Genomic DNA, 25,520 nt, shown 5'->3' on the forward strand with positions numbered 1-25,520 from the left:
TAACTATCTGTGTTATTATACTTGAACTTTTGGCAGCTGAAATAAAGCTTCTCTTTCAATTGGTAGAATAGCAAAGCCTATTTGGATGCAAATAAAAGCACCACCATTAATTCCAGGCACATTTCTACTTCACAGATGTCTTAATTTAGTAAAAATTTAATTTTTACTACAATACTTCACTCTTATTTTTCACTGAATTTATAAAAGTTTAGATTGATTTTTTTAAATCTTCAGTGGATGAACTTCCAAAAGCTTTACTTTGATTCCATGAAGTGGGTAGAAAAAAATCAAACCATTATTGGAATTAACTCAACTGATTTTCTTTTTGAAGCCTCTGATCAGACTGACATCAAACTAGCTTCATTCTGCTAAGGGAGACAATGTAAACACCTACTGCTTTACTGTTTGCATTTGTACAAGAAAACTTGAAATAAAAAATGCACAGTTAACTTAGCACTGCCATTTGATCTAAGGGAAAGGTCATGCTTTACAGGTAGTGTGGAAATGAACTTTCAGCAGATGCATGAGTGAAACTATAGACTCTGAACAAAGTTCTTAAGATGTAGATGCTGATGCTTTTTCAGGAGCTTTTTATCTTCTGTTTTTCATTTGCATAATGGTATCACTGTAGTCCACCATGGTGGAGACCAAATGTTGACAAACTTCTTTTTGTAAGCTTGTTTTTTTAGAATGTTTCAGATATATGGAAAAATTGTGAAGATAGTACTGAGTTCCCATATACCATTGTTACAAGTAAGGAACTGACATTGTTATTAACTGAAGTCCATACTTTATTCAGATTTCCTCAGTTTTCCGTTAATGCCCCCTTTCTGTTCCACACATTACATTTAATTGTCATGTCTCCTCTTGGCTGCAGTAGTTAAACATTGTGAGCAAGTTACACATTTATCACCATCTTTCTAATGGAAAGGAAATTTGGTACTTAACTTTTTATTCAGCATGCACCTTTGTTTTTGAGGTCAATGCTGCTAAAAGTGTTTATACAACATATAAAAGCATTACCATTCAATAAAATAGCCAGTCATATATTTAAGCTGTGATATAAATGGTTTAATCTCAGTAGCAAGAACATTCCAGTTACTTTCTATTGCTCTGTGGAAGGACTGTCCAAATTCTGTTTTCTGTACCTGTTTCATGTGTGTGTGCCTTTAATTTCCTAATTTCCCATTGGTTTGGCTGAATGGCCTCCTGTCAGCCCTACACTTCTCACCGGTAGGCCAGCTGAGCAGCCACCTCCAGTCTTTCTCCATCACCATCTGAGACCTAAGGACTTATCTGCCTCCAGCTTCTCTTGTCTGAGCTTAATTTATTTTATCAGTGAGCATTCTGTTTCCTGCTCTTGAAAGGAAACTTCTAGTTACATTGTCACTGGAAAGGGTCAGGAAAGTAGAGCTGTGTTTATCACGGATCATCTTCTGATTTAGCCACATATTAATGAGAAGTCTTTTCATTGCCCGAGTGTCTCACACACTACCAAGTGAGAGCTGGAGGTAAAAAGTACAGTTCCACCAACTCACTGTGTCTTATTTTAATGCAACTGTTAATAGCTTTAATGCATAGTTAGTAACAGTGTAATAATGATCACCAATTGTTCATGCATCTTTTTGATTAGCACTTATCCAGAAATTTCTTTTTTGTTGAATCAAAGTGGACAGGATACAGGGGAACAAGCATAAACTGAGACTGGGAAGGTGATAGATGTCATTTAATTCCCTTTTAAGATTTGCATAGGAACTGATACAGTACTCTTTATTTTCTCCCCAACATGTATTTTTCTTGTCAAAATAGAAAGAAATTTTCAGTGAAAACTAACTTTAATATATCTATTTGCACTAATATTATTAGATTATGCCTCATTTAACTTGACTGAAGGCAAGTTGATAGAAGAGAAATACTGGAAGCATGAATGTGCATTCTAAGATAAGTACTCTTAGAGATGTGCGTATTCTCGTGGACACACGTACAGCACATTGATAATGTGACATCCTTATTGAAAAAACTGATCCGCACCTAGGGGCAAGATGTGAGCAGAGGCCTGTTTTCCTGGATGTAGAATGGTTCGGTCTGCCTTGCCCCATTGTCATTACTGTGCTCAGAGCCTTATGTTAATTGACTATAACAAGGATCAAATGAAGGCCCATTTGGTCCTCTGCTTGTTTTATTGGAGCACAGCCCAATTTATTCATTTATGCGTTGTCTCTATCTGTTTTCATGCTACAACGGCAGAGTTTAGGAGTTGTAACAGAACTCATAAATATTTTCTATCTTGTGTTTTACAAAAAGGTTTACTGACCCCTGGACTACAAGCTGTGCAGACTGACTTCAGGCATGACCCAGCTGTCATGGTTCAGTTTTCCCTGCTCTGGCACCCACAAGACAACATTTCTGTCCATGGAGCTTCTACACCACAGCACTTCTTTCCTTTTAGCCCTTTCCCCAAACAGGAGATAACCACCTACTTGTTTCTGACTTATTTGAGTAAAGAGGAATAACAGATGATAGCAATGGCTAACTAACCTTTATCACTTACTACAGCGTGCCCTGTCCAGGTGTGTGCCGCACTGGGGGGGTAATCCTCATGTTACCTGGTAGATTCCATCACTATACTCACTTTCTGTCTGAGGAAGCTGAAACTCAAGGTTAAGTGTTTTGCCCTGGATCAGGAAGCCAGGATGTGGGGAGGAAGCATTTGGACTGAGCCAGGCCATCATACTTACCCGCACACTGTTCATTCATGGCTTCAGAAGCTGGTCAGGTGTGCCTGCTCTAAACCTTTAGCACAATGCCTCTTGCTGTTTCTGTCTTTTTCCCTCTGCTGGCAAACTCCCAGGAACTAAATGTCAGTGATTTCAAATAGGAAGCATTTGCAATTTGAAATGTTTCTAGACTGAAAAAAATCTAGTTATCATGCTCATGTCCCAGAAAGTTTCCATTTTAAAACCTTTTTGGGGGATGTTACCCAAATAAGCACTAAGGTAAGTAAAATATTTTTCAGGGTGACATGAATCCAGCAGAAATTTTACCTGCAGGAGCCGTATTTGGGTGGGGGGCCCTGGATGAGGCACTGGTCATTGCATACCTGGACTAGATCACCCTCTGACCAAGCAGAGGCAAAACAGAGGCCAGGAAAGCCCAGGCCACTGGTCTGGTTGTCTTTGTGAGTCTGCAGGATGGTGGGACCATGGTGAGGAGACCACTGTTTGTTTTCTTTGGAAGGAAGAGCCAGATAACCATTCTGTAACTGAATCAATGGGGAGTTTTAGACCTATTTTATTTTAAATTAAGGTATCATTGATATACAATCTTATGAAACTTTCACATGAACAACATTGTGGTTTCAACATTCACTCATATTATCAAGTGCCCCCCACCCACCCCACTGCAGTCACTGTCTATCAGCATAGTAAGATGCTATAGAGTCATTACTTGTCTTCTCCATGCTGTACTGCCTTCTCTGTGACCTACCTATATTGTGAGTGCTAATTATAGTGCCCCTTAATCCCCTTCTCCCTCCCTCCCCATCTACCCTCCCCAACCCCTCCCCTTTGGTAACCACTAGTCCCTTGTTGGAGCCTGTGAGTCTGCTGCTGTTTTTTCCTTCAGTTTTGCTTTACTGCTATATCCACAAATGAGTGAAATCATTTGGTACTTGTCTTTCTCCACCTGACTTATTTCACTAAGCATAATACCCTCTAGCTCCATCCATGTTGGTGCAAAGGGTAGGATTTGTTTTCTTTTTATGTCTGAATAATATTCCGTTGTGTATATGTACCTGTTTCTTTATCCATTCATCTATTGATGGTCAGTTAGGTAGGGGAGCTAGACCTTTTGTAAGAACAAAGACCAGAGTCATTTCCGGTTAGAGGTGGCTGAGGCAGAGGCACATCTCATCTGGAAAGAAAGACTTGAATTTCAGAAAGGGAATGAATGCTGCCCTGTTCTAATAGCACAACTGTATTTGGCCTACAGAATGTATTTTCTGGTTAGTTGAGGTTTATTATGATAGTAGGTGTACTTTGTAATAAAAGGTTTTTGAAATCAGGAATTTTGACTCAACTTGAATGGGGGAAGAAGGATAAGCCTCTCTACTTGCTGACTAATGACAGTGTGGCATTCAGATATGGCATCTAGAAAGACCAACTGGTGTCACCTTATGGGAATATACTCATTATTCTTATACCCAAAGAGATATAAGCTATTGTGTTTTTTTAAAAAGACTTTATTTTTTGGAATAGTTTTAGGTTTACAGAAAAATTGAAAGGAGGGTACCAACATCCCCCATGCACCCCTGCCCCTCCACATGCACAGCTTTCCCCATTGTCAACATCCTGCGCAAGAGTGACACATTTGTTACAATTGACAAACTTATATCGACACATCATAATCACACCAAAACCTTATTTTTCATTAGGGTTCACTCTTGGTGATGCACATTCTATGCTTTGGATAAATGAATAAGGACTTGTATCCATCATTATAGTATCATACAGAGTATTTTCACTGCCCTAAAAATCCTCTGCTCTTCACCTATTCATCCCCCCTCACTCCCCTCCAGCCCCTGGTAACCACTGATTTTTTTACTCCAAGTTCTGGCTTTTGAAGACTGTCATATAATTGGAATCATATAGTATGTAGTCTTTTCAGATTGGCTTTTTTCATGTAATATGCATTTAAGCTTCCTCCGTCTCTTTTCATGGCTTGATAATCTAATTTCCTTTTAGTACTGAATAAGATTTCCTTGTCAGGATAGACATAGTTCTCCATTTACCTACTGAAGACCATCTTGTTGCTTCCTGGTTTGGGCAATTATGAATAAATCTGCTATAAACATGCATGTGCATATTTTTGTGTGGACATAAGTTTTCAACTTCTTTGGGTGTGAAATACAAAGGAGCATGATTGCTGGATCATATGGTGAGAGTATGTTTAGTTTTCTAGGAAACTGCCGAACTGTCTCCAAAGTGAATGCAATTTTGCATTCCCACCAACAACGTATGAGAGTTCCTGCTGCTTCACATCCTTGCCAGCATTTGATGTTGTCACTCTTTTGGATTTTGTCCATAGGTGTATAATGTGTGTGTAGTGAGTACTCATTGTTGTTTTAACTTGCATTTCCTTAATGACATATAATGTGGAGCATCTTCTTATATGCTTATTTACCATCTGTATATCTTCTTTGGTGAGGTGTCTTTTAAGGTCTTTGACTCATTTTTGAATGGGGTGATTTGTTTTCTTGTTGTTGAATTTTAAGAGTTCTTGTGTATTTTAGATAACAGACCTTTATCAGATGTGTCTTTTGCAAATGTTTTCTCCCAGTCTGTGGCTTGTCTTCTCACTTGCTTGCATTGTCTTTCACAGAGAAGTTTTTAATTTTAATGAAATCCAGGTTATCAATTATTTAATTCATGAGTCACACTTTTGGTGTTGTGTCTAAAATGTTATCGCTACACTTAAGGTCATCTAGGTTGTCTCCTGTGTTATCTTTAATGGGTTTTGTAATTGTGTGTTTTACATTTAGAGCTGTTCTCTATTTTAAATTCATTTTGGTGATGGGTGTAAATTCTGTGTCTATATTCCTTCTTTTGCAAAAGGAAGCCCAGTTGTTCCAGCACCATTTCTTGAAAAGACGATCTTTGCTCCATTGCATTACCTTTGCTCATTTATCAAAGATTAGGTGACTGTATTTATGTAGGTCTCTTTCTGGGTTGTCTGTTCTATGCCATTGATCTGTTTGTCTGTACTATCACATTTTAGTGGTCCATAATTATACACATTCTATAGTAAAGGAAAGTAGAGATTAGTGAGAACTCCTGAAGTTGCAAATTTCAGGACTAAATGACAGTGGATTTAGAGTTACCTTTATCTCTGCAAACTTGATTTGAAATCCTTTGCTTAATTCTCTGCTTCAGCCAAAATGTTGTGCAGATGGGAATAGTTAAGATGCAAACCTGGTGATGTCATCTTGTCCTTTAAGCCTCCCAGTGGGTTCTCCTCCTCTCAGAATAGCTACCTCCCTCCCATCTCTTTACTGGGCTTCAGGCCCCTGTGTAGTCACTGGGCTCCTGCTAACTCCTCCCACCAAGTCCACATCTGAATCTGCTGCTCTCAACCCCTCTCCGTCTCTCCAGCCTCACCAGCTTCTTCCAGTTACAGGAAGTGCTGGTCTCTCCTCTGGGCCCCAAATCTCTTAGCCTGTGGATATTGGTGCCTGGGACAGGCTACCCACCTCACCTTTTTCCCACTTCTGCCAGGTTGACATCTGATCATCCTTTAGGTGAGCTGCCAAGGCCTGGCCGTGTTCAGCTGCTCTCTACTGTCAGCATCTTGTATTTAACCTTCACAGTGAGCCTCCTGAGGGAGGGAACCTAGTAGCTCCTTAGCATTTCAGTCCAGGATCTAACATGGTGCCCTTTGGATGGCATGGATGTTTGCCCAGATGTTAGGGTCATAGTGTCAATATTCTTATGGCAGTTTATTTGTAAGAGCAAACCTGGGGGAGTTTATAGCTACGTGGACACACCTTAAGACCATGCTTAGCTAAGCTTCCTGGTTAATACATATCTCCCGCTTTGTCATGTTTCATAGTTCTGTGGGTTGATTTTGAATCCAATGTCTTTTGCTGTTTTACACAATTGGGAAGCAGTAAACTGTTAGCGTAATGGTTGTGTGGTCTCTGCCTCAGACTGAGTTTGAATCCCAACTCAGCCGCTCAGTCACTGTGGTGACCTTGGGCCTTTCATTGTTCATTGTTCACTGTGGTTGCCTAGGTGTTTCTAGAATGATGTAGACATTGGCATTTAATGCTGTTTGCTTTTGCTCATAGAAAACCCTTTCTGGGTTTTAGATCTATGTAACTTATAGTTTGAAGAAGCAGGTGAGCTATCTCTCTTAATGCTTAAAGCAGCAAGACTTGTAATCTAAGGGATAATTTTCCTAACAGCCTTACTGGGTCACTGTGTTCCTTTATGTGGAGTGGTATTTCTACTCTTGACTATTTCCTGCAAGATTCCTGAGACCAGAGGTGTCCTGGCATTCTTACTACATTAGAAACACATAAACACAGATATAGATGTTCTTTTCTAAATAAAATGTTAATCCTATGAAAACGTGTGACCTTTAAAAAGTTTACACATCTTAGGCATAACTGTTGTCCTTCTGAGTTCATAATATCCTTTTTAGCTTCAATGGGGATAGTTGTAATTTAAAATTTTATTTCCCATTGATCATTTAAAATTTTTAAGTTGTGAATTTTTGATCGGTAATTAACCATTACCACCATCTTTCATATGAACAGTCTTGTAATTTATTGAACAAGAAGATGAATAAGCTCGGATTTTAAACATGTAAAACTGGTTGGTGATTCAGGGTGCATTTTTCTCTGATTGCATTTCATTTCTTTTTTTCAGACATGAATTAGCATTAGTGGCTCTCTCAGCACAGAAGTAGAAACTATTTTTGTCTTGACTAAAACATACAACCTGACTCTTAATCTTTACCTGGTGTTTGTCATGTATACCTATAAACAGGTTTGCATAGTGTTTGTGAATCCAGGTGTAATCGCCTTAGATGAGGCTATGGATTTAAGAGATTGAAAGTGCTCCAGGCCTTGTCACTACGTGAAACTCTCCTCAACACTCACATGTGCCACACTGGGTCAGGTTCTGATACAAACAGCTGCGTGTATAGCATTGTGCCATCTCTGCTTGTTTACACTTTGACGTCAGGAACCAGTACACCCAGGAGGCTGGTGGCGACTGTACTCACAGGAGCAGAAGAAAAGACTGTCTTGGCTCCTAGTAAGGCCCCAGTGTGCTGAGCTGAAGAATCCACAGGTGTTAGGCTGCCTGTGCAGGCAACACCTTGTAAATCTTACACAGATAAACCAGGTATGATCTCTTGTTACAACAAAGTATTTTTTATTTTTGTTTTGTTTTTTCTAATGTCACATGGTTCCAGTGTACCTGCCTGAGATTCTGGGAAGTCAGCTTTCTCTGTGTGCCCTAAAGGAGTAGGACAGATGGGTATTTGTGGCACAACAGTTAACCATGGAACAGATTTTCTGCTAGTGGCAGATAGTGGCAGATATTTTCTATAGTTAATCTATTTGTACACATCACTGTAAACTATTCCTGAAATTCTGTGTATTAACACCAGGACCAGCAAAGGATGCAAGAGAATTTACAAATCTTTATGTTTGTTTCTTATTTTAGAAATTTGCAGAAAGCAAGAGAATCTACTGAGACATCCAACTTGTGAATATTTTATTGCCGTGCAGTTAGCCAATAAACAAGGACTTGGTGATAGTATCTTAATGGCCATCCCTGACAGGCAGGTTGCTGTTCACAAGAAAGGTGTTATGCTTTGTATCCTACTGGCAGTCAGTAAAGGCAGAGGCATTAATGATCCTGTTATGCATTGAAATTACATGGGAAAATCTAAGAGTGGAGTTTTTTTCCTCCCTGCTCTCTAGTAAATACGGTTCACTATTGCAACAAGTATTTGAACTCAGCTCTCATGGAAGGAATGGTGACAGCTTTCTGTGTCTTATATCATTATCATCATATAAAGGGACTTACTCCTGCAGATTTATTAATAATATTTCACTTGAACAGTTCTTTTATCATAATTGGCCTCTGCACAGATTGAGTAGTTTATAAGAGCAAACTTGGGGGAGTTTATAGCTGCATGGACACACCTTGAGGCCATGCTTAGTTAAGCGTCCTGGTTAATAAATATCTCCTGCTTTGTAATGTTTCATAGTTCTGTGGGTTGATTTTGAATCCCGTATCTTTTGCCAAGATTCAGCTGTTTAACACAGTTTTTGCTTGATTTGCAAGCAATACACTGTTTTGCTTGATTATGTGGTCTCCAGCCTCATCCTGAGTTTGAATCCCAACTCAGCCGCTCGGTCACAGTGTGACCTTGGGTCTTTCATTGTTCGCTGTGATTGCCTGGGTATTTCTAGTAACAAATAACAGACTGGGTGACGTAAACAACAAAATTTTATTTCTTGCAGTTCTAGAGCCTGGAAGTCTGAGATCCAAGTGTGGGCAGGGCTGGTCCCTTTGAGGCCTCTCGCCTTGGCCTGCAGTGGCTACCTTGTCCCCTTGTCTTCACAAGCCCTTCCCTCTGTGCCACGTAGCGCAGCAGCCCCTTAACTTGAGTCAAGGGCCCTTCTAGCCTCATAGACTCACTCCTTTCTCCTCTAGCAGAACAGCTGCCCAGTCACCAAATTTCTTTTGAAACTATATTATATATATTATATATAATATATAAAAATGTTATATATATTAAATGTGTATATTATATATAGGATTCTATAAATATGACTATATGAAGTAATTTTTAACTGACTTTAAGATGATGGGTGTATCTACTCTTATGATCATAAAGGCTAAAGTACATTTTATTAGGGATTGGTGGAACATGCTATTAAGTACTTGGTTTACTGTTACCATCTTTTATGTTATTCTATTTGCCTTTCTACCGAAGACAAGAAAAACCAGCAGTGACCAAAAAAAAATCCTTCCCTATTAATCCCTACCTGTTCATTTCAATTCCCTTGTAGGCCTTCATCTTTTAATATTAAATCATCACATTCTACAGCTTTAAAAAAAATAATATTGTACAACCTAAATATATACCATTTCTCTTTGTCAGCCATACCTCAGTAAAGCTGGAAACAAAATAAAGTTGTTCCATTGTGAAAACAGTAATGTGGAGGGCAATGCACCCCCACCCCCCTTCTCTGAGATCTCTGAGTACTATGTTGCCTCCATTCTGGTCAATCCATTGTTGCCTTTTTCTTCTTTGTTTCTTTACTTATTTGTCTCTTCTCTGAAAGTATTCTGAATATTTGCCTTTTTATTTTTTACTTGGTTCAATTTAATTTTTAATTTCAATTTTTTTTTTTGGCAGAAAAGAGCAAGTTGGTACCTTGTATCAAAACATCAACCTTGTGGAGCCCAGACTAATTCAGCCTTATGAACATGTTATAAAGAACTTCATCCGCGAGATCAAACTTCAAAGCACAGAAATGGAAAACCTGGCCATTGCAGTAAAAAGGTAGTGAGGTCTTTGCTTTCTGAGTGGCACCTGGAGTCCTTTAGCTGACTCTCTGACCTGGGTGGTGCATGGACTGAGCTGCATTGTCACGTTACGGTATGGGTGGACTACCTGAACCTCAGGAATCTAGAGTTTTCTAAACTAAGCCAGCATGAGGGCAGTGGGGCCAGGCAGTGCTTTGTATGGTCTGCCAGCAGTCCATGCATAGGTCACTGTGATCCAAATATATAAACTCTTCAAGGCCAATGATTTCACACACAACAGCTCAAAGAGATTTGTTGCCTTATATCCATCCCCTTGAAACATGCAGGAAACAGCTCATCCAGAGCGGCAGGACTCATCTGAAGCCTGGCCTTGTCACTGACAGGTGTGCAATTTTTGGCAGGTTACTTACTCTCCCTGAGTCTTACTTCTGCATCTGCACGGTGAGGCCATCAATATCCACATCCTCCGGGAGTTGAGACTTGGTAGATGATGTAGTGGGTGAAGCCCCCCGCCCCTCACCTGCCATACGGTGGGCACTCAGCTGGGTCTTTCCCTCTCTCCAGCTCTCCCCACCCGGCCCCAACTGAAAGCCAAAAAATCATTGAATCCTTACTGTCATATGGTTTACAGGAGCTGTAGCTGAGCTGGCTTATGTAGGGTATCTTACTGGTTCTAACAGCAACTCAGTGCGAAAGAATAATGTGTATGTGTTGCAATCCAAACATCAGCCTCTTTGCTTCCTGGAAGAACAACACTCCTTTGACGTTAATGGGAAAGAGGGTATTTTGTTTGTCACAATTCCTGGCTGTTCTGCTCCACAGATGCTTCTCACTGGCAGCTGCTCTTCTAGCACTCCAAGTGTGCTGCACACCCCACGGGTCTCTGCTCAGGACTTGCAAATGGCCGCTTTGATAGGATGCCCCGTCTGCTTCCCTTCAACACAATGACGTAACTAGTTGACCCTTTGGAGTGACTGAAGAGAATTCACGTGTAGAAGAGAAAGCATTTTAAAATGTTGCTGCTAAATAGAACTTATTTGATAGCCTAGAGTCATGTAAGAGTTGAACTGTTCCCAGGAGGTTTCTTAGGAACCTTTCCAGGTCCTGACTCTGGTCTTCTCCCTCCAGTTTGCCTGCTAGGGGCCTTCAATAGGATAATTGGGTGGTCCTTGAAACTCTGCATTCTGTGGAGCATTATGGGGTGGGGGTGACTAGCAGCCATGCCATTGCATTTTTAGAATGCCCAGTGTTATGAAAACAGACTCACATGTGCACACACAGGTACACATACACAGCCCCACACAGGTATGTGGGGCACACACACACTCACATGACCTTTAAGGACAGCACCATGCAAACCCCTAAGGGAAAAAGAATGGCGCTCTTTAAGCTCTCTTCAGCTCGGCTGCTGCCCCCACCCTGTGGACTAGCGCACAACATTACATTGAGTTATGTTAGTGGTTCTGTCCTGCTGCCTGGGTGGGATCCAGAGCCAGTGTCTGATGGGAGCCTGGGACCTCCTACTGGCTCCTCTGTCTCTCAGTGTTTAAACGACTGCTGTGAGTGCCCCTTGCACTCTCAGCTAAGGGCCATCACCCTCACCTCTGTTTGCTGGCTGGGGAGGTTCTCTATCTTTTTGCTGTGTCCTTGCACCTGAAGAATGGGTTCCTGTGTCCTGATGGGAGTCCTGGACTAGGTTACAGTGGATCCACACACTCAGCCTTCTACTAAGAAGTAGGAATTGCTGGGGCAAACACTGTGTTGTTATAAACTACCCTGGTTTACCAAAAATAAAACAAAAGTTGAGAAGTGAAAAAGGCAGAAAAGAACACTTTCAGGAGCAGTCCCAGATGCCCAGATGTTTGGGACTGGATATCTAGAAGGAATGGCCGGAAAAATAGTCCTAACAAAGGGAGAAGGGATATGTGTGGCTTAGCTCTGTACAGAGTTGATCCAAAACACAAAACAAAGCAAAACAAAGTTGCTTTGGAGGTACAGAATTCCTAAACATCAAATGGCAAGTATTTATAAACACACTAGAAATAACAGACTTTCCAAACTTTGTTGATGTGACCTCAGCAGGCTGCAAGGTAAGAACAACGAAAACAGGAGCAGAAGTAGTTACAAAACTCAAAATTTTACTTTGGGGTTGTTCTCCTACCCCTCAATGCTGGTTTGGAACTTTAGAAATTAAGCTAAGGAACGAGCGGACTGTGCTGCATAGGTGTAAGAAGTGGAAAACAGGTGGGATGGTCAGATGCCATCAAACTGGCAGATGGGAGCTCTTACATTGAGGTCCTGTTCTCTGCTTACTGCTAGCAGCATGCCACTGGTCCCAGTGCACTGACTGTAAATCTCATGGTGTCTGCTTTCACGTCTCATATCCCTTAGTTGAGTGGGAAACACATACGATTGTGAAAATTCAGATAATTGGACATGTTGATGAGAGAGATCAAAAAGTCTCAACCATTCTAAAGTGACAGATGTCTCCATAGTAGACAATTGCTAAATAAAACTATTTGGAACTCTTCTCAATGAAATTGTCCCATTTTTAACTTTTTGGCAAAATAGTATGTTCTGCCTCCAGAGAGGTGTGACTTATTGATTACACTAATAAAAGAAAGAAAATTTTTCTGGCAACCATACCTACATTCTAGAAGTTTAGGGAACTTATTAAAAATAATTGTTGAGATCCCTTCCTTTCTTCCCTTTTAACTGTAGCATAGAACACTGTGTGTTTCATATAATAAAATTTCAGAATCCTACCTAAACCATCTCTTTGCTATGGAGTTGTTTTTTTTTTTTTTTGTCCTGGGTTGTGGCTCAGTCATGGCAGCTAAAAGGATTTTCAGTGATTTGGTATCTTTATCTCTTCTTTGCCACAATCTAGCTTAATATTGTTTAATCTAATTTACTCCATTTTTTAATATGTAGTTTTAATGTCATTTTCCACCCAAATGGTCAAATTGCCTATGTCATTTTATTATGTGCAAGGCACAGGGAATATTATTTTAAATAGTGTGTTTCTCATCATCTGTAAGATAGAGAGCTTGAAATAGATGCGTTTTCTCTTATGATTCGTCCGAGAGTGTAACAAAAAGGTGTATGTGCTCTTGAACTCCAGAGCCCAGGACAAGGCAGCCATGCAGCTGAGTGAGCTGGAGGAGGAAATGGACCAGAGGATTCAGGCGGCGGAGCACAAGACACGGAAGGATGTGAGTCTGTGGGACCAGCCCCCTCAGGGGCTCTCAACCCGGGCATTTTTAGTGGTGGTGGTTTGGGGGCAGGTAAGGGGAGAGAGAATACACAAGTCATTAAATAAAGCGGATAATTCAGATAGCGGCAGGTGCAGGTAAGAGAGTGTGTGATAGACAGGGACAGGGAGATGAGGCTGCTTCAGGCCGCGGGGCCACAGCCTCCTTGTAGAGGTGGCTCAAGAGCTGAGGCTCCAGGGAGAAGGCGGAGCCACCTGCAGGGGCAGGGTGGCTCCACTATTCGTGCCCAAGTCCACTGCCAACTTGAAATCCAGATTACAACGAAATTAAAATTCTCTCTGTAATCTCTGGTGTTTTATAATTTAATGTATTTTATCCATCATCACAGGAAGTCTTGTAGTTGAAAGTTGGAAGCTGCCTTCAGTGATTTGCACAGAAGACCAATTAAGATTTTTCCTTATTGAAGAAATATATTTAGGTGATGAATGTTTACTGAAAATAGAAAATCGACTTATTTCTTTGAGTAGCTTGGTGTTAGGTTGAACATTCTGTATTTTTTGGTGTTCATTTGCCTGCTAACTCCAAGAGGCAGCAAAATGGAATGGGAAGGCCTGGGTGTTGGCATTGATTGGCCTTAGTTTGGCCCCTGGCTCTGCCTTTGTGGAGGGCAGGTGGCGCTGGAAATACAGCCTAAGCTCTGACCTTTGCTGTTGCATCTTTAGGATGGGGTAGTGCCACCCTTCCACTTTCATGGGAAGTAAGCCTGATGATGGGCTTGCCTGCCTAACAGCGCCTGATGTGTGGGGGTGCCCCTGGCTGTTGCCAGCCTGCTCTTTCCTATTGCTCTGGGTACTTGCATGCTTTCAGATTCTTTGCCTTAAACTGCTTTGCCACATAAATGCCTTTGGGGGTCTTTCTTGTCTCCTCTCTTAATATCAAGTTGAATAACTGCTTGATGTCATATTCAATAGAGTAGGTAGTTCAGAGCCCATGGGCCAGCTTAGTGCAAGGGGTAGCCCATTCTTCTAGCACTTTATTTTTTGTAGTATAAAACAGGAAAATCACAGATTTTTTCTGCCTTTTTTTCTCGCCATCTATTCTGTACTCATTCATTAATCAAGCACTTTTCAACACATGTGTATTGTGCTAGTAGTCTCACTGTTTCTTCTCCCAAAGTGCTTTTCAGATTGTTACTTTGTAGTGGAAACCTTACCATGGCCCCCACCCCTTATAACTTAATGTTTTGTTAATGATAACATGTGGCTCACCTCGGCTCCCTGTGGTTCTTCACCATGCGGCTCTGGTCCGGTCAGCTTTCCCTCCAGCTGTTTTTTTTTTTTTTTGCCTTGGTGACTGTTGTCCCAGTCCTCCCCACTTTCCTAAATTCTGCAAAACTCAAAGTCCCCCCATTCTCTTTAATGCGCCTAGTCCTCTAGTCACTTCTTCCTAACCTTGACTCCGATTGCCCATGTACCGTATATTCCATTGTTTCAGTTAGGTTTTTTTTTATATTGTAACAGCTTTATTGAGGCATAACTGGCATACAATAAAAGGCATGTATTTAAAGTGTAGAGTAGGACAGTACTGGATATATGTACTGTATGTATGTCTGTATTGTGGTGATTGGACTTCATTGTACCTACAGATCGATTTGAGGAAAACTGGCATCTTAATAATATATTGAATGTTCTTATTCAAAAACCTGATGGTATTCAATACACAGATCTTGTAAGTCTTTTCTCAGATTTATTCCTAATGCAACTCTAAACAGTGTTGTTAAATATTTCAATTTTTGATTATTCATTGTGAATATATATAAATACATTTGATTTTGGTTTATTGGTCTTATGCCCTGTACAACTGTTTACAGTGTTTACACTTGGTAGCTTTTCTGGTAGAGAGTATCAGATTTTCTAGGTAGATGGTTATGTATTCTATGAATAAAGGCAGTTTTTCTTTTCTCTTTCTGATCTGGATGATCATTTTATTTATTTTACTTTCCTTCTTGGCATTGGTTAAAAGAAGAATAGTGATAAGAACAGGTCTCCTTGTCTATATTCAGTCTCAACATGAAGTATGATGCTGGAGCATGTTATTCTTAGATGCCCTTATTAAATTGAGCAGGTTCCTCTGTTCCTGGTTCATAAGACTTTTTGTTTTAATCAGGAAGGGGTATTGGATTTTGCAAAATGCTTTTTCTATGTCAATTGGAATGGTCACCTTTTTTTTGCCTTTTTAGAATATTAATATGGTGAATTATATGGATTGATTTTTTAGTATTAAAACAAACTTGGGATAAACCTCACTTGGTTATGATGTATTACCCTTTTTATATGTTGTTGAATTCATTTTGCTTAATTTTGTTTATCATTTTTGTATCCATGCTCATAAAATATATTGGTTTGTAGTTTTTTAATGTCTCTGCCTGATTTTTGTATCAGGCTAATGCTGGTCTCATAGAATGAGTTGGGAACTGTGCCCCTGTTTCAGTTTTCTGGAAGTCTGTGATGAGTTGGTCTGAACCACTACCATTTCTCATTTGTGTTTCTGAAGTGACGTCCTGTCTGACTCCCGGCACCTACCTGTTTTAAGTTAGGATTGGGAAGAACTCAATAGTGATAATTTCCCTTATAGAGCTTTGCATAAAATATTTTTAAGCCATAGAAGTTGCTATGTTTGGGGTTGTGGCCATGGATTTAGGGAAGAGATTTGCCTCATGGCAACCAAGTCCATTTTGATACCAGGAAGGCTGCCCAATCAGCCCCTCACTATCTTCCTCCACCCGTGAGGTGGGCGGGACTTGTTGCCTCACCTGTAAAGCTGGACGAAGCCAAGATACTCACTTAGGGAAAGGTTACCATGCATGAAGATGTTTCTCCTCTCCTAAGCATAGTACATTTAATTTATATGGATTACTCAATTTACTTGGATAATTTAATGTAATCTTCATAATAATCCAGTAAGGAAATGGGGGCATCAGGTAAGTTGTCCTGGCTAGACAGCCAGTCAGTGGGCAGGAAGACCCTGTAACTCAGGCAGCTGTTCAGACGGGGGATCATGCCACCTCTGTGGAGAGGCCCTACCTTACCCCCATCCAGCTCACTTCCTGTCACATCTCCCTGTTTTATCCTCTTAGTACCACTCCCTGAAATCATCTGTTTTCTGTCTTCCCCACCAGGATGCATGAGAGCATCCATTAATCTGTGTTCCTGCTCTGCTCCCCTGTGCCCGGGACTGTTCCTCGTACACAGTAGGCCTATCAGCAGATATGTGTATAATCAGTTTATGGGTTGTTAAAGGAGAACTTTCCTTGAATGTTGAACATAGGATGTAAAGTTCCATAATTTGTAAAGGGAAAAAGGAAACTTAAAGATGTCTGGGCTCATAGGAGCCTCAGGCCTTGACCTCCTGGGTGCCCTCTTGCCATCCCTGCTCCTGCGGGACACACTGGAGAAGTGCCAGCCCATGGGGAAGAACTCTGCACAGAGATTTGCTGGTGATGTGATTTGAATTCAGAATAGGCGCTAAGCTCTTGCAAAAAGGGTAAACCTGCCAGGCCTTCCGGGGTCCTGATGATGTGGTGGGATTCAGGCAAGCACTGGGGCCCCAGGCTGTTGCCGTATCTCTTAATTAATTATGGCAGCAATTAATTAAACCAGCTAATAAGCATACTGCAGCCCCTGTCACAAAGTGAGTAGCGGTCTCAGGGGCGTCCCTCCAGGTGGGGTGTCGGCTGTGGGATCTGCAGCTCCTTCCCCTTTATAGCTCAATTCCAGAAGTGCTGTCCATCTGAAGTCATTTGTTTTGTTTTACCACCCTTTGGTGTCAGCCTTAGTTTGACACAAAACATTTCTCACTTATGGGATTTTGAAGAACCTTTTTGAGTAAAATATATATTTTTTCCTTTTAGGAAAAACGCAAAGCTGAGGAAGCTCTCAGTGACCTCAGACGTCAGTATGAAACAGAAGTAGGAGATCTACAAGTGACAATAAAGAAGCTCAAAAAGGTTGGTTGTGGCATCTAGACTTTTAGGAATAGCCACAGTGTATCAGTGTGTCTGAGTTATGAGTGACTGGAAGTGTTTAGATCGTATTGAAATGGAATCAGATTTCAGAGTCAAATTGGACTCCTTGCGAAGACTTTTTTTAAGGGCCCTTGGTGTCCTTTCTGTTTCCAAGGTTAACCTGTCTTTTGCATATTTCTGACCCCCTGAACAGCTGTCCATCAAATCCCCATTTTCTTTCCTGAGGTCTTCACCAGCCAAACGCCCTCAATTCCCATGTGTCCAGTGGACTGTCCGCTAGCAAGCAGTAGTAGAGCTCTTTCCTCATCATGTATTCCTGTATCCCTGCCCACAGCTTACTGCAAGATACATGGGAGGTATTCCGTGAATGTTTATTAAATGAAATGAATATTCTTCTGTGTAGAAAGTTCCAGATCTAGGAGGCCCCTGATCAACAAGAGGTGGGAGAGAACTTGTTGAAGCGTGAGCAAAGGTGTGATGGAGTTTTGGTCTTTACTCTATTTGGCTTCTGATAAGTAGGGTATGTTGCCCTCGGTGGTGTGCTGGTAATGTTTAACAACTGGCTCTGGGGTGGGAGGCAAAGGGAGGGCTTTGTTAACACTTGCCGATTTACATGGTATAAATACTCCCACCATGACTGATTTCAAGCTACCATGTTAACATCACCTAATGCAGAGTTTGGGAAGAGATGCTTAAAATAGCTCCCACCTTCTGGTACCAATTGTCTCCAGAACAGCACTGGATTCACTTCTTGCATGTGGATTGTCTCCATAAATAATGGAAATATGTTGGCTAAAATGAAAATGGATACTGAAAAAATAATCACCCCTAAAAGTGGCATTGTGAATTTGGGCACAGCACTTTGCTTCTCTGGTTGTTCTTCATTTCACCTTTAATGCTTCTTCCAGTGTTTATATGCAGTGAGATTATGTGATGATTAACTGGTATTTTGGAGGCTATTGCAGCTTAGACATATGGAATTATTAAGAATTCACCCCAGGTGACTTAGCCTTCAGAGAAAACTGTTATCAATGTTGACCTTTTATCTAATTTTCCAAAGGCCATTAGACTATACATACGATGCTTGTGTTACTGAGTCTGAATGGACCAATCCCTTGTTTATGCAAAAGTCACAGATTCTCCTCATCACTATCTTCACTTACTTCCATGTCTTCCCAGACCTTTAGCCTAAGAGAAAGTTATGCAAGAAGATTCACAGAGTTTCATGCCCCAGCACAGCATATGATGAAGCACAAACAGGCACTGAGCAGAGTCACAGGTGATGGACCCAAGTCCTACTGTGACTGTGCTGGGGTCTGCCTGTTACAACTGGGACGTTGGCTTCATCTTTCTAATCTTTAGTTTCTCGAAGGCAAAATGGGATCAATATTTAACTGTCCAGGCTAGCCATAATGGCTGATGTTTCAATATCATATGCTATGGAGCTAGCTATTTTTCATAATTTGAAAAATCTAATTCTCAAACTTTGTGAGGATGGTATAAACATCCTACTTTTATGGGTGAGGACACCAAGTTCCAGAGAGGTGAAATAACTTGTTTAAAGTCACAGAACAAATAAGCAATGGAATGGTCTTACTATACGTCAGTGCTTTCTCTCTTACACCAGACTTCCTGCCTGCTTGATAGGGTTGTTCTGCAAGAGACTAAGAGATGATTTATATACAAGTACATTAAAGGCTGTAAAGAACTATAGGAGTTTACAAATTTATTAGAATTGCCATTACCTTATGCCACTGATTCTGAGAAACTAGTATTTCCCACAGTTTTTCTCCTCTGAAATGATCACGCACCTTACAGTCAGTGAGTCTTCTCAGTTGTAGTCAGACGTGTGGCAGTCATGCCCTATGTATGTGAGCACCTTCAGTTGATATGCCATCTGGCAAGAGGAGGAAAGTCCAGTGCTCAGTTACTTTGACTTTGACTTAGACTTAAGCTTGATGAAATATGCCATTCACTTGATCAATGCACACTCAGTGGAAACCCACAGATCCCTAAAATTCCCAGGAGATATAAACTGTTGATAGGGGAGACATTTTTGTTGCCCATGTTATAGATGCTTTTTGGCCAATTTAATCTGGTCATATAACAAGTCAGCCAGCAAGTGAAGCTCCTGGGTGTACTTAATGTACTTTTGTGTAGGTGTCTCTGGCTTCATGTCATACTTAAATTTTATTGGTTTCAGTCAGTGTAGTAAGCATTTCCTGAAATCCCAGTGAAGACAACATAGGTGAATCTGACAGCAACTCTGCTCTTAAAAATCTTAGGGTCTAGTAGGAAAGGTAAGATATTCATAAATAATTATAATGTAGGATAGAGGGTGTTAAGAACCGTTAAAGTTCTAGGAGAATATAAAGGTCCAGACTCCTATGTGATGTAATGAAAGGGTGAGGGTTGAGTTGCTTGCCAGTTTAATAGTTTCCCCAAAGACCTTTCCGATTGTTTAAAAGAAAATTCATTAAACAGCAAAATCCCCTTCTTGAAAGTTGAAATTATTTAAGGCAGATTTTCAAATCCTTATGGGTTATACGTAGTTCAGTGATTTATGAAGTTGTACAATGTTGAAAGTTGAAGACTGATAGAATTCCCATATCTCCGTTCAAGGATATTCCTAACTTGACTGAATCAATGCAAAGTGGGTTTGTAAAAACAACTTTTATTTGCTCTTTCAGCTAGAAGAACAGTCAAAACATATTAGTCAAAAAGAAGATGTGGCTGCATTAAAACAACAAATTTATGATTTATCAATGGTAAGGATCACCTTTTGACTTACAGAAATGTATTTCCTGTTCAACAGCTGTTTCCTAAACATAGTTATGCTATTATTTCAGTGTTCCAGGAATAGAATTTAGGTATAGCTTAAACCTATTTAAAAACATAAAACAGACAATGACTACAAGAGAAATTAATGCCACATTAGAAGTTAATACCAATTAGAGAAAGTCTTTGAAATAGCTCCAACCAAAAGTATTATTTATGTGGGCTTTTCTGTCAATGCTTACCCCACCTGTTGTGAATGCTTCTATTTATTTTTTATTCAAAACAATAATGGCATGGCCCTTAAACTTTAAATAGCTAACCCTGCATTCTTATAACATCAGCTCTGGTCTGTATCCTGGGCGGGGGTATTATTGCCCTACCCTTCCTCCACCTTTACCTTTTCTGTCCCTTTTCCATCTTCTGCTGACCAGATCTGTAGTCTTTCTGTTACCAAAATTGATAACATTTACATCTGTTCTATTATCATTAAGTTTATTTTGTTTTTAAGTTGAAGGCCAATAGCGAACATTTCCTTTATCATGACTTAAATATTCTCACTGCAGAGCCAAGAAGTGAGCCAGCATGAGCGAGACTTGTATTTCTTTTCCTCCAGTCATTATCCCTGTGCCCCTCAGAAGGGAAGTTTCCAGCTGTATGGTCAAATGAATCCCCTTTCTCCACCATCAGTTCCAAATTTCTGTCATGTCTTAGCTGGCTTTGTATTTGGATCATAACTTTCTTGTAGAGTTGCTTGTTTTTCTTGAATTTTCTGGTTGAGCTTTAGGTTTCTTTCTGTGGAAAGGAACCCTGCTATCCCCATGATCTCACTGATACAACTTCTTATTTATTCCTCCCAGTGCATGGCATTTATTTTTGTCTTCTTGAAGATATTAATTTTAGAGTCCACAAAACTTGAGCCATTATTGACTGATTGCTTTTCTGACTTGCTACCCGTCATTCTGGAATCTGATTTTAGGTCACTGGTGTAAGATTCCTGTGCAGATAGGTAAAGAGACTGCTCGACCTCAAGGCCTCTGTCCTGAAAGAGGGTCTCCCGAGGAGCCCCCTGTGTGTGAAGCTGGCTGTCAGAATGAGTGGGATATAGATATTCATAGAGAAGCTTTAGCTTTCCTTATAGGAGCATTCACTTCTTAAAAAGACAAACCCTGTCTTGTTACCTTGAGTCAGCTCTGGCTATCTGCTGTTCTTTGCTAGGGCAAGAGAGGAGATGGGCTGGGAGGGTGTGCATCAGTGTACACATTTGATCTCTCAGCTCCACCCCTCATTCCCAGTCTTTGGGGTTCCACTTGGCCAGTTACCTTCTATGTCCTGCAGCATAACTTTCAACACACATCTTCTATACCTTCTTTTCCTGTACAGTTCTCCCTTTGTCAGCATTTCCATTCAGTTTCTATCTTCCGGAAATGTGTTTTAAATCGTATCATTGCTGGTGGGCCCCTCTTCCATTCTTTTCACTTTGATTGGTTTCCTTTAGTATTTCATGTTAATGGGTCTCCAAAGGGAAAGAAGACACATTTATGTGCTCAGTCCACCATCTTGAACTAGAAGCTCCAGGGAATTTTTTTTTTTTTTTGGTAAAATATAGAAATTTCCTAACTACATTCATTTATTTTTAAGTGCAAGATTTAAAAATGTTAGGTGATAGGATTTATTATAAAAAGTAGTTAGTCTAACCTGGTATTAGTTACCATCAATTCACAGAATATTTATCTGTAGTTTCATGGCTCTCATTAGTGAAACAGATATTTAGATGTTTGGTTTCAATTAATTTGCCAATAATATGTTGAAGTACCTCATGTAAGCTCTTGACTATTGTAGTTCAGAACCAAATATCAAGTATTTAAAAACAAACTTGAGGATTTAGATTTTTGATAGTTCATAACTATTTCAAATTACCTTGAATTAATAATTAGTTCTCTGAAATCCTAGATTTGAAGGATTGTGGAGGGTGAGGGGTGTGTGGGAAGACTGCATCATGGAACTCTGCCTCTAATGACCTGCCCTGTTCCTTTTCTCTAGGAGAATCAGAAAGTTAAGAAAGATCTCTTAGAAGCACAGACGAACATAGCCTTTCTTCAGAGTGAATTAGATACTTTGAAAAGTGATTATGCTGATCAGAGTCTGAATTCTGAAAGGTATGAAACTTTGCGTTTTCTTTTATTGTTTGAGCAGAATATTTAGATGACCATCCATATAAATGAAGCTCAGCTATATAAAAACAAAGGGCTATTTATTAACTTTGTTAATATGTTCTTTGCTTTCTAAAGATTTTACTTTCAGTGTCTTACTTCCTAGTGCCTTTTGTGTTTTTAAGTTTTAAACAAACAGATTAATTAGCTTTATTATTGGCTACTCAGGACAGTGCAGGGCTTAACAAATGTTTGAATTACTGGAAACAGAAGAATATACCAAAATGTCAAAAGTTAGTTGTTAACTAAAGTGTTCCAAAGGTAGGAATCCTGGCTCTACAACAGAGGAGAAAAGTAGATTTCTTAGCAAGTTGTTTTATTTTGCTATGCTTTAGTTTTGTGGTATGGTGTTAATAACACAAGACCTAACACACATACACACACACACACAGGCATTTATATGTATACATGGATATTTATATAGGACATATAAATGGATATGTAAGCATAAAACACACATATATGCAAATATAAAATATATATGACTACTTACATATTTGCATATAAGTGCATATACACACACATATATACACACACACATACATACTTGTACACTTGGGAAAAAGATCTTTTTGTTTGTTTGCAAACTAATCAGAATTAAGTTCCTGTAATAGAAAGTAGTGAATCATTTATTAAGTACTTCTTTTATACAGATCCCTGAGCTAAATAAGGAGTTATGAGTATGCAGCATATGAAAAGAAAAGCTGTGGTCTCTCTTTGAGAGCTTCAAATCCAGTTGAGAAAGATAAAAAGCTAACAGGCTACAGAGTTAAAACATAAGTGCTAAAGAATGTCAGAAACGATACCCCTGGTAGTGGCACAGGTTGGGTCCACTGCCACATGAAAGGTAGGCACAGTGTTCTTTTAACTGTATTAAAGAGGAGACATGAGGCTGTAGTTTGGGAGGAGTAGGTGTGTTCGTCAAGGGGAGCAGAGGCAGGTACACTGCCCCCCTGGCACTCCTTGGTGCTCCACTAGTATTAATGCCTTCAGTCCATAGAGTATATGTGAGATGGGGATTTTCAGTATCCCCATTTCACAGATGGGAAAAGAGAGTCTCAGGAATGTCCCAGGTGAGGTGCTAACCAAAGCATAGGGTGAGCTCATAGGGTAGAGGAAGACTGGCTGGGGGAACAGTGGTCAGACCCCCAGACAAAAAAAGATACTTTGAATGGAAAAGTAAAAGTTTAAAAAAATTAAAAAATTTAAAAGCTAGCTTATACCATCAGGGTTCAGAATTCTTGGCTGAGAATTTAAATTCCTATAGGCAATTGGGAAATTTTTAGCTTTATTGCCTAAAGAGTGGATGGACAGGGAATTGTGGACAAAGCTTGCTTGATAGCCTGGGAATTTTTGGAAGCTGGTGATGGGGTTTGTCTGCTTAGAAATGGGGCTGAGGTAGAACAGGGCTGTGGGCAAGTGGCTGATGTTCTGAGTGGACATTGTGAGGCACAGGCCAGGGCTTCCTAATAAAGCAGAAGAGGAGTCACTGAGCACGAGTTTGTAGTGATCAGAGAAAGCCTGGTCCTGTGGGTTCCCCTGTGGTTTCTGGTGAGAAGGGGAGGGGAGGGGGAGCAGGAGCCGGGGCAGGCAGGGAGAGGAGGAAACAGCTGGGGTTGGGATTACATAGGTCTTGGAAGGAGCAGACACCGGTGAGAGGTGGGAGTGAGCTGCGGTGTAGGGGCTTGGAGTGAGCCTGGTGAGGGGGCAATGGGAGGTCAAGGGGTCGGTCCCAGGGAGGAGCAGAGCCAGCAGTGGTGGGCATGGAAGAGCTCACGGGGCTTGGCGGGGAGCAGAACCTTGTACAGGAAGCAGAAGGTGTGAGTGACCTTGTGAGTCTCACACGGGGAGGAAGAGCCTGCTGACGGCACAGGGGCGCCTAGGAGGACCTTGGTGAGATAGAAAACCATGGCCAAGGACCCATGTCTTTAAAAAAGGGGACTAACGGGTCAGGGAGGGTAGGAAGAAGTGTGGCAGGACTGAACACCTAATTCCCATTCAAATATATAATACAATTTTACAGGGACCTGGAAATAATCCGAGAGTACACAGAAGACCGAAATAGTCTTGAGAGGCAAATTGAAATACTCCAGTAAGTCCTTGTGTAAAACTCTCATTACATTTACATTTCACTTACTTTTTGTTAATAAAGCACATGCCACATATAACACAAGTTACCATATTGTAAAGCCTGGGTTTGCAGGTCCACACACGTTTCTTCTCTGTGTTGCTGCATTCGGCACATCCACTTAGCTTTCTGATGCTTCTGATCCTAAACCAACTGTTCAAATCCAGGGACTAGAGTGTAATTCTCTGAAAGTCCCTGCACGTCAGTGATGGGTCCAGCGTGTCTTGTGAGACCTCTGGAAAGAATAACAGCCTGACCTCACGGGCTTTCTCTGCAACTCAGCACACTGAGAGGTGGTCTGGCGTCTCATGTTAGTACAGGTCACAGGGCCAGGCTTACGTACTCATTCTTTCAAAGTTTATCGTGCTCTTGTAGAGGTATATTTTTCTTAGTTTTTTTTTTTTTTTACCCTATTGAAAATACTATATCTGCTCTGTCAAGCTCACAGCTGAGTCAGTAATTCCCACCTCTGAGCCTCCCTCACCCCTTTCTCTCTTTTCTACCTATGCATTGTTTTCTTCTGGGTTCACTTTCCCCAGTGAAGTAAGGTCAGGCTTGACAAACTTTTTTTCACCATTTTTAAATACTTCTTAAGTCTCACCTGTGGCAATCACCAAGTTGACATATTGCAATAATGAAGTTGATGTATTGCAGTACTGCTGTTTGATTATTTATTTACTCATGCAGCGGATTTTTATGCAGCACCTTTTATGGGCCAGGGGTGCCAGGAGCTGAGGATGGAGGGGCAAGTAGGAGACAAAAATCTCTCTCCTGTGGGGCCAGTCTAGGGGAGGAAGACTGAAACTGACCAATAATTATAGGCATAGATATAAAATGTCAAAAGAAAGCGGTGGGACAGATGGAAGGGGTGCATCCCCTGAGGGAATACACTAGAGAGTTTCTGCCCAGCCAGGTCCAGGGCCAGGAATTGTTCCCAGTGGAAGCAGCGATTGGGCTGAGATCTGAAAGACAAATAAGTCTTAAGTAGGGAAAGATTAGCCACCCTCCAAGGCAGAGGCTCTGTTATGATCCTCATTTTATAGAAGAGGTTGATGATGCTCTGACACGTCAATGATCCCCATAGGTCTTTTGGAA

The 25,520-nt window shown here is 40.7% G+C and overlaps 1 protein-coding gene across 2 annotated transcripts in view; it reads left to right on the plus strand.

Moving 5' to 3' along the window:
- The window catches only part of RASEF (RAS and EF-hand domain containing), a 76,068-nt gene that overhangs the window by 20,582 nt on the left and 29,966 nt on the right, over positions 1–25,520 (plus strand). The window contains exons 2-7 of one of the 2 annotated variants that reach the window (XM_036904321.2): positions 9,940–10,086; positions 13,195–13,285; positions 17,196–17,291; positions 20,000–20,077; positions 22,128–22,243; positions 24,321–24,389. In XM_036904321.2, the coding sequence (XP_036760216.1) occupies positions 9,940–10,086; positions 13,195–13,285; positions 17,196–17,291; positions 20,000–20,077; positions 22,128–22,243; positions 24,321–24,389 (597 nt within the window). The remainder of the gene's footprint in view (positions 1–9,939; positions 10,087–13,194; positions 13,286–17,195; positions 17,292–19,999; positions 20,078–22,127; positions 22,244–24,320; positions 24,390–25,520) is intronic. The other variant, XM_036904322.2, reaches the window with a different exon arrangement.

The sequence above is a fragment of the Manis pentadactyla genome, chromosome 3 (assembly GCF_030020395.1).
Source record: "Manis pentadactyla isolate mManPen7 chromosome 3, mManPen7.hap1, whole genome shotgun sequence".
Classification (NCBI taxonomy): domain Eukaryota; kingdom Metazoa; phylum Chordata; class Mammalia; order Pholidota; family Manidae; genus Manis; species Manis pentadactyla.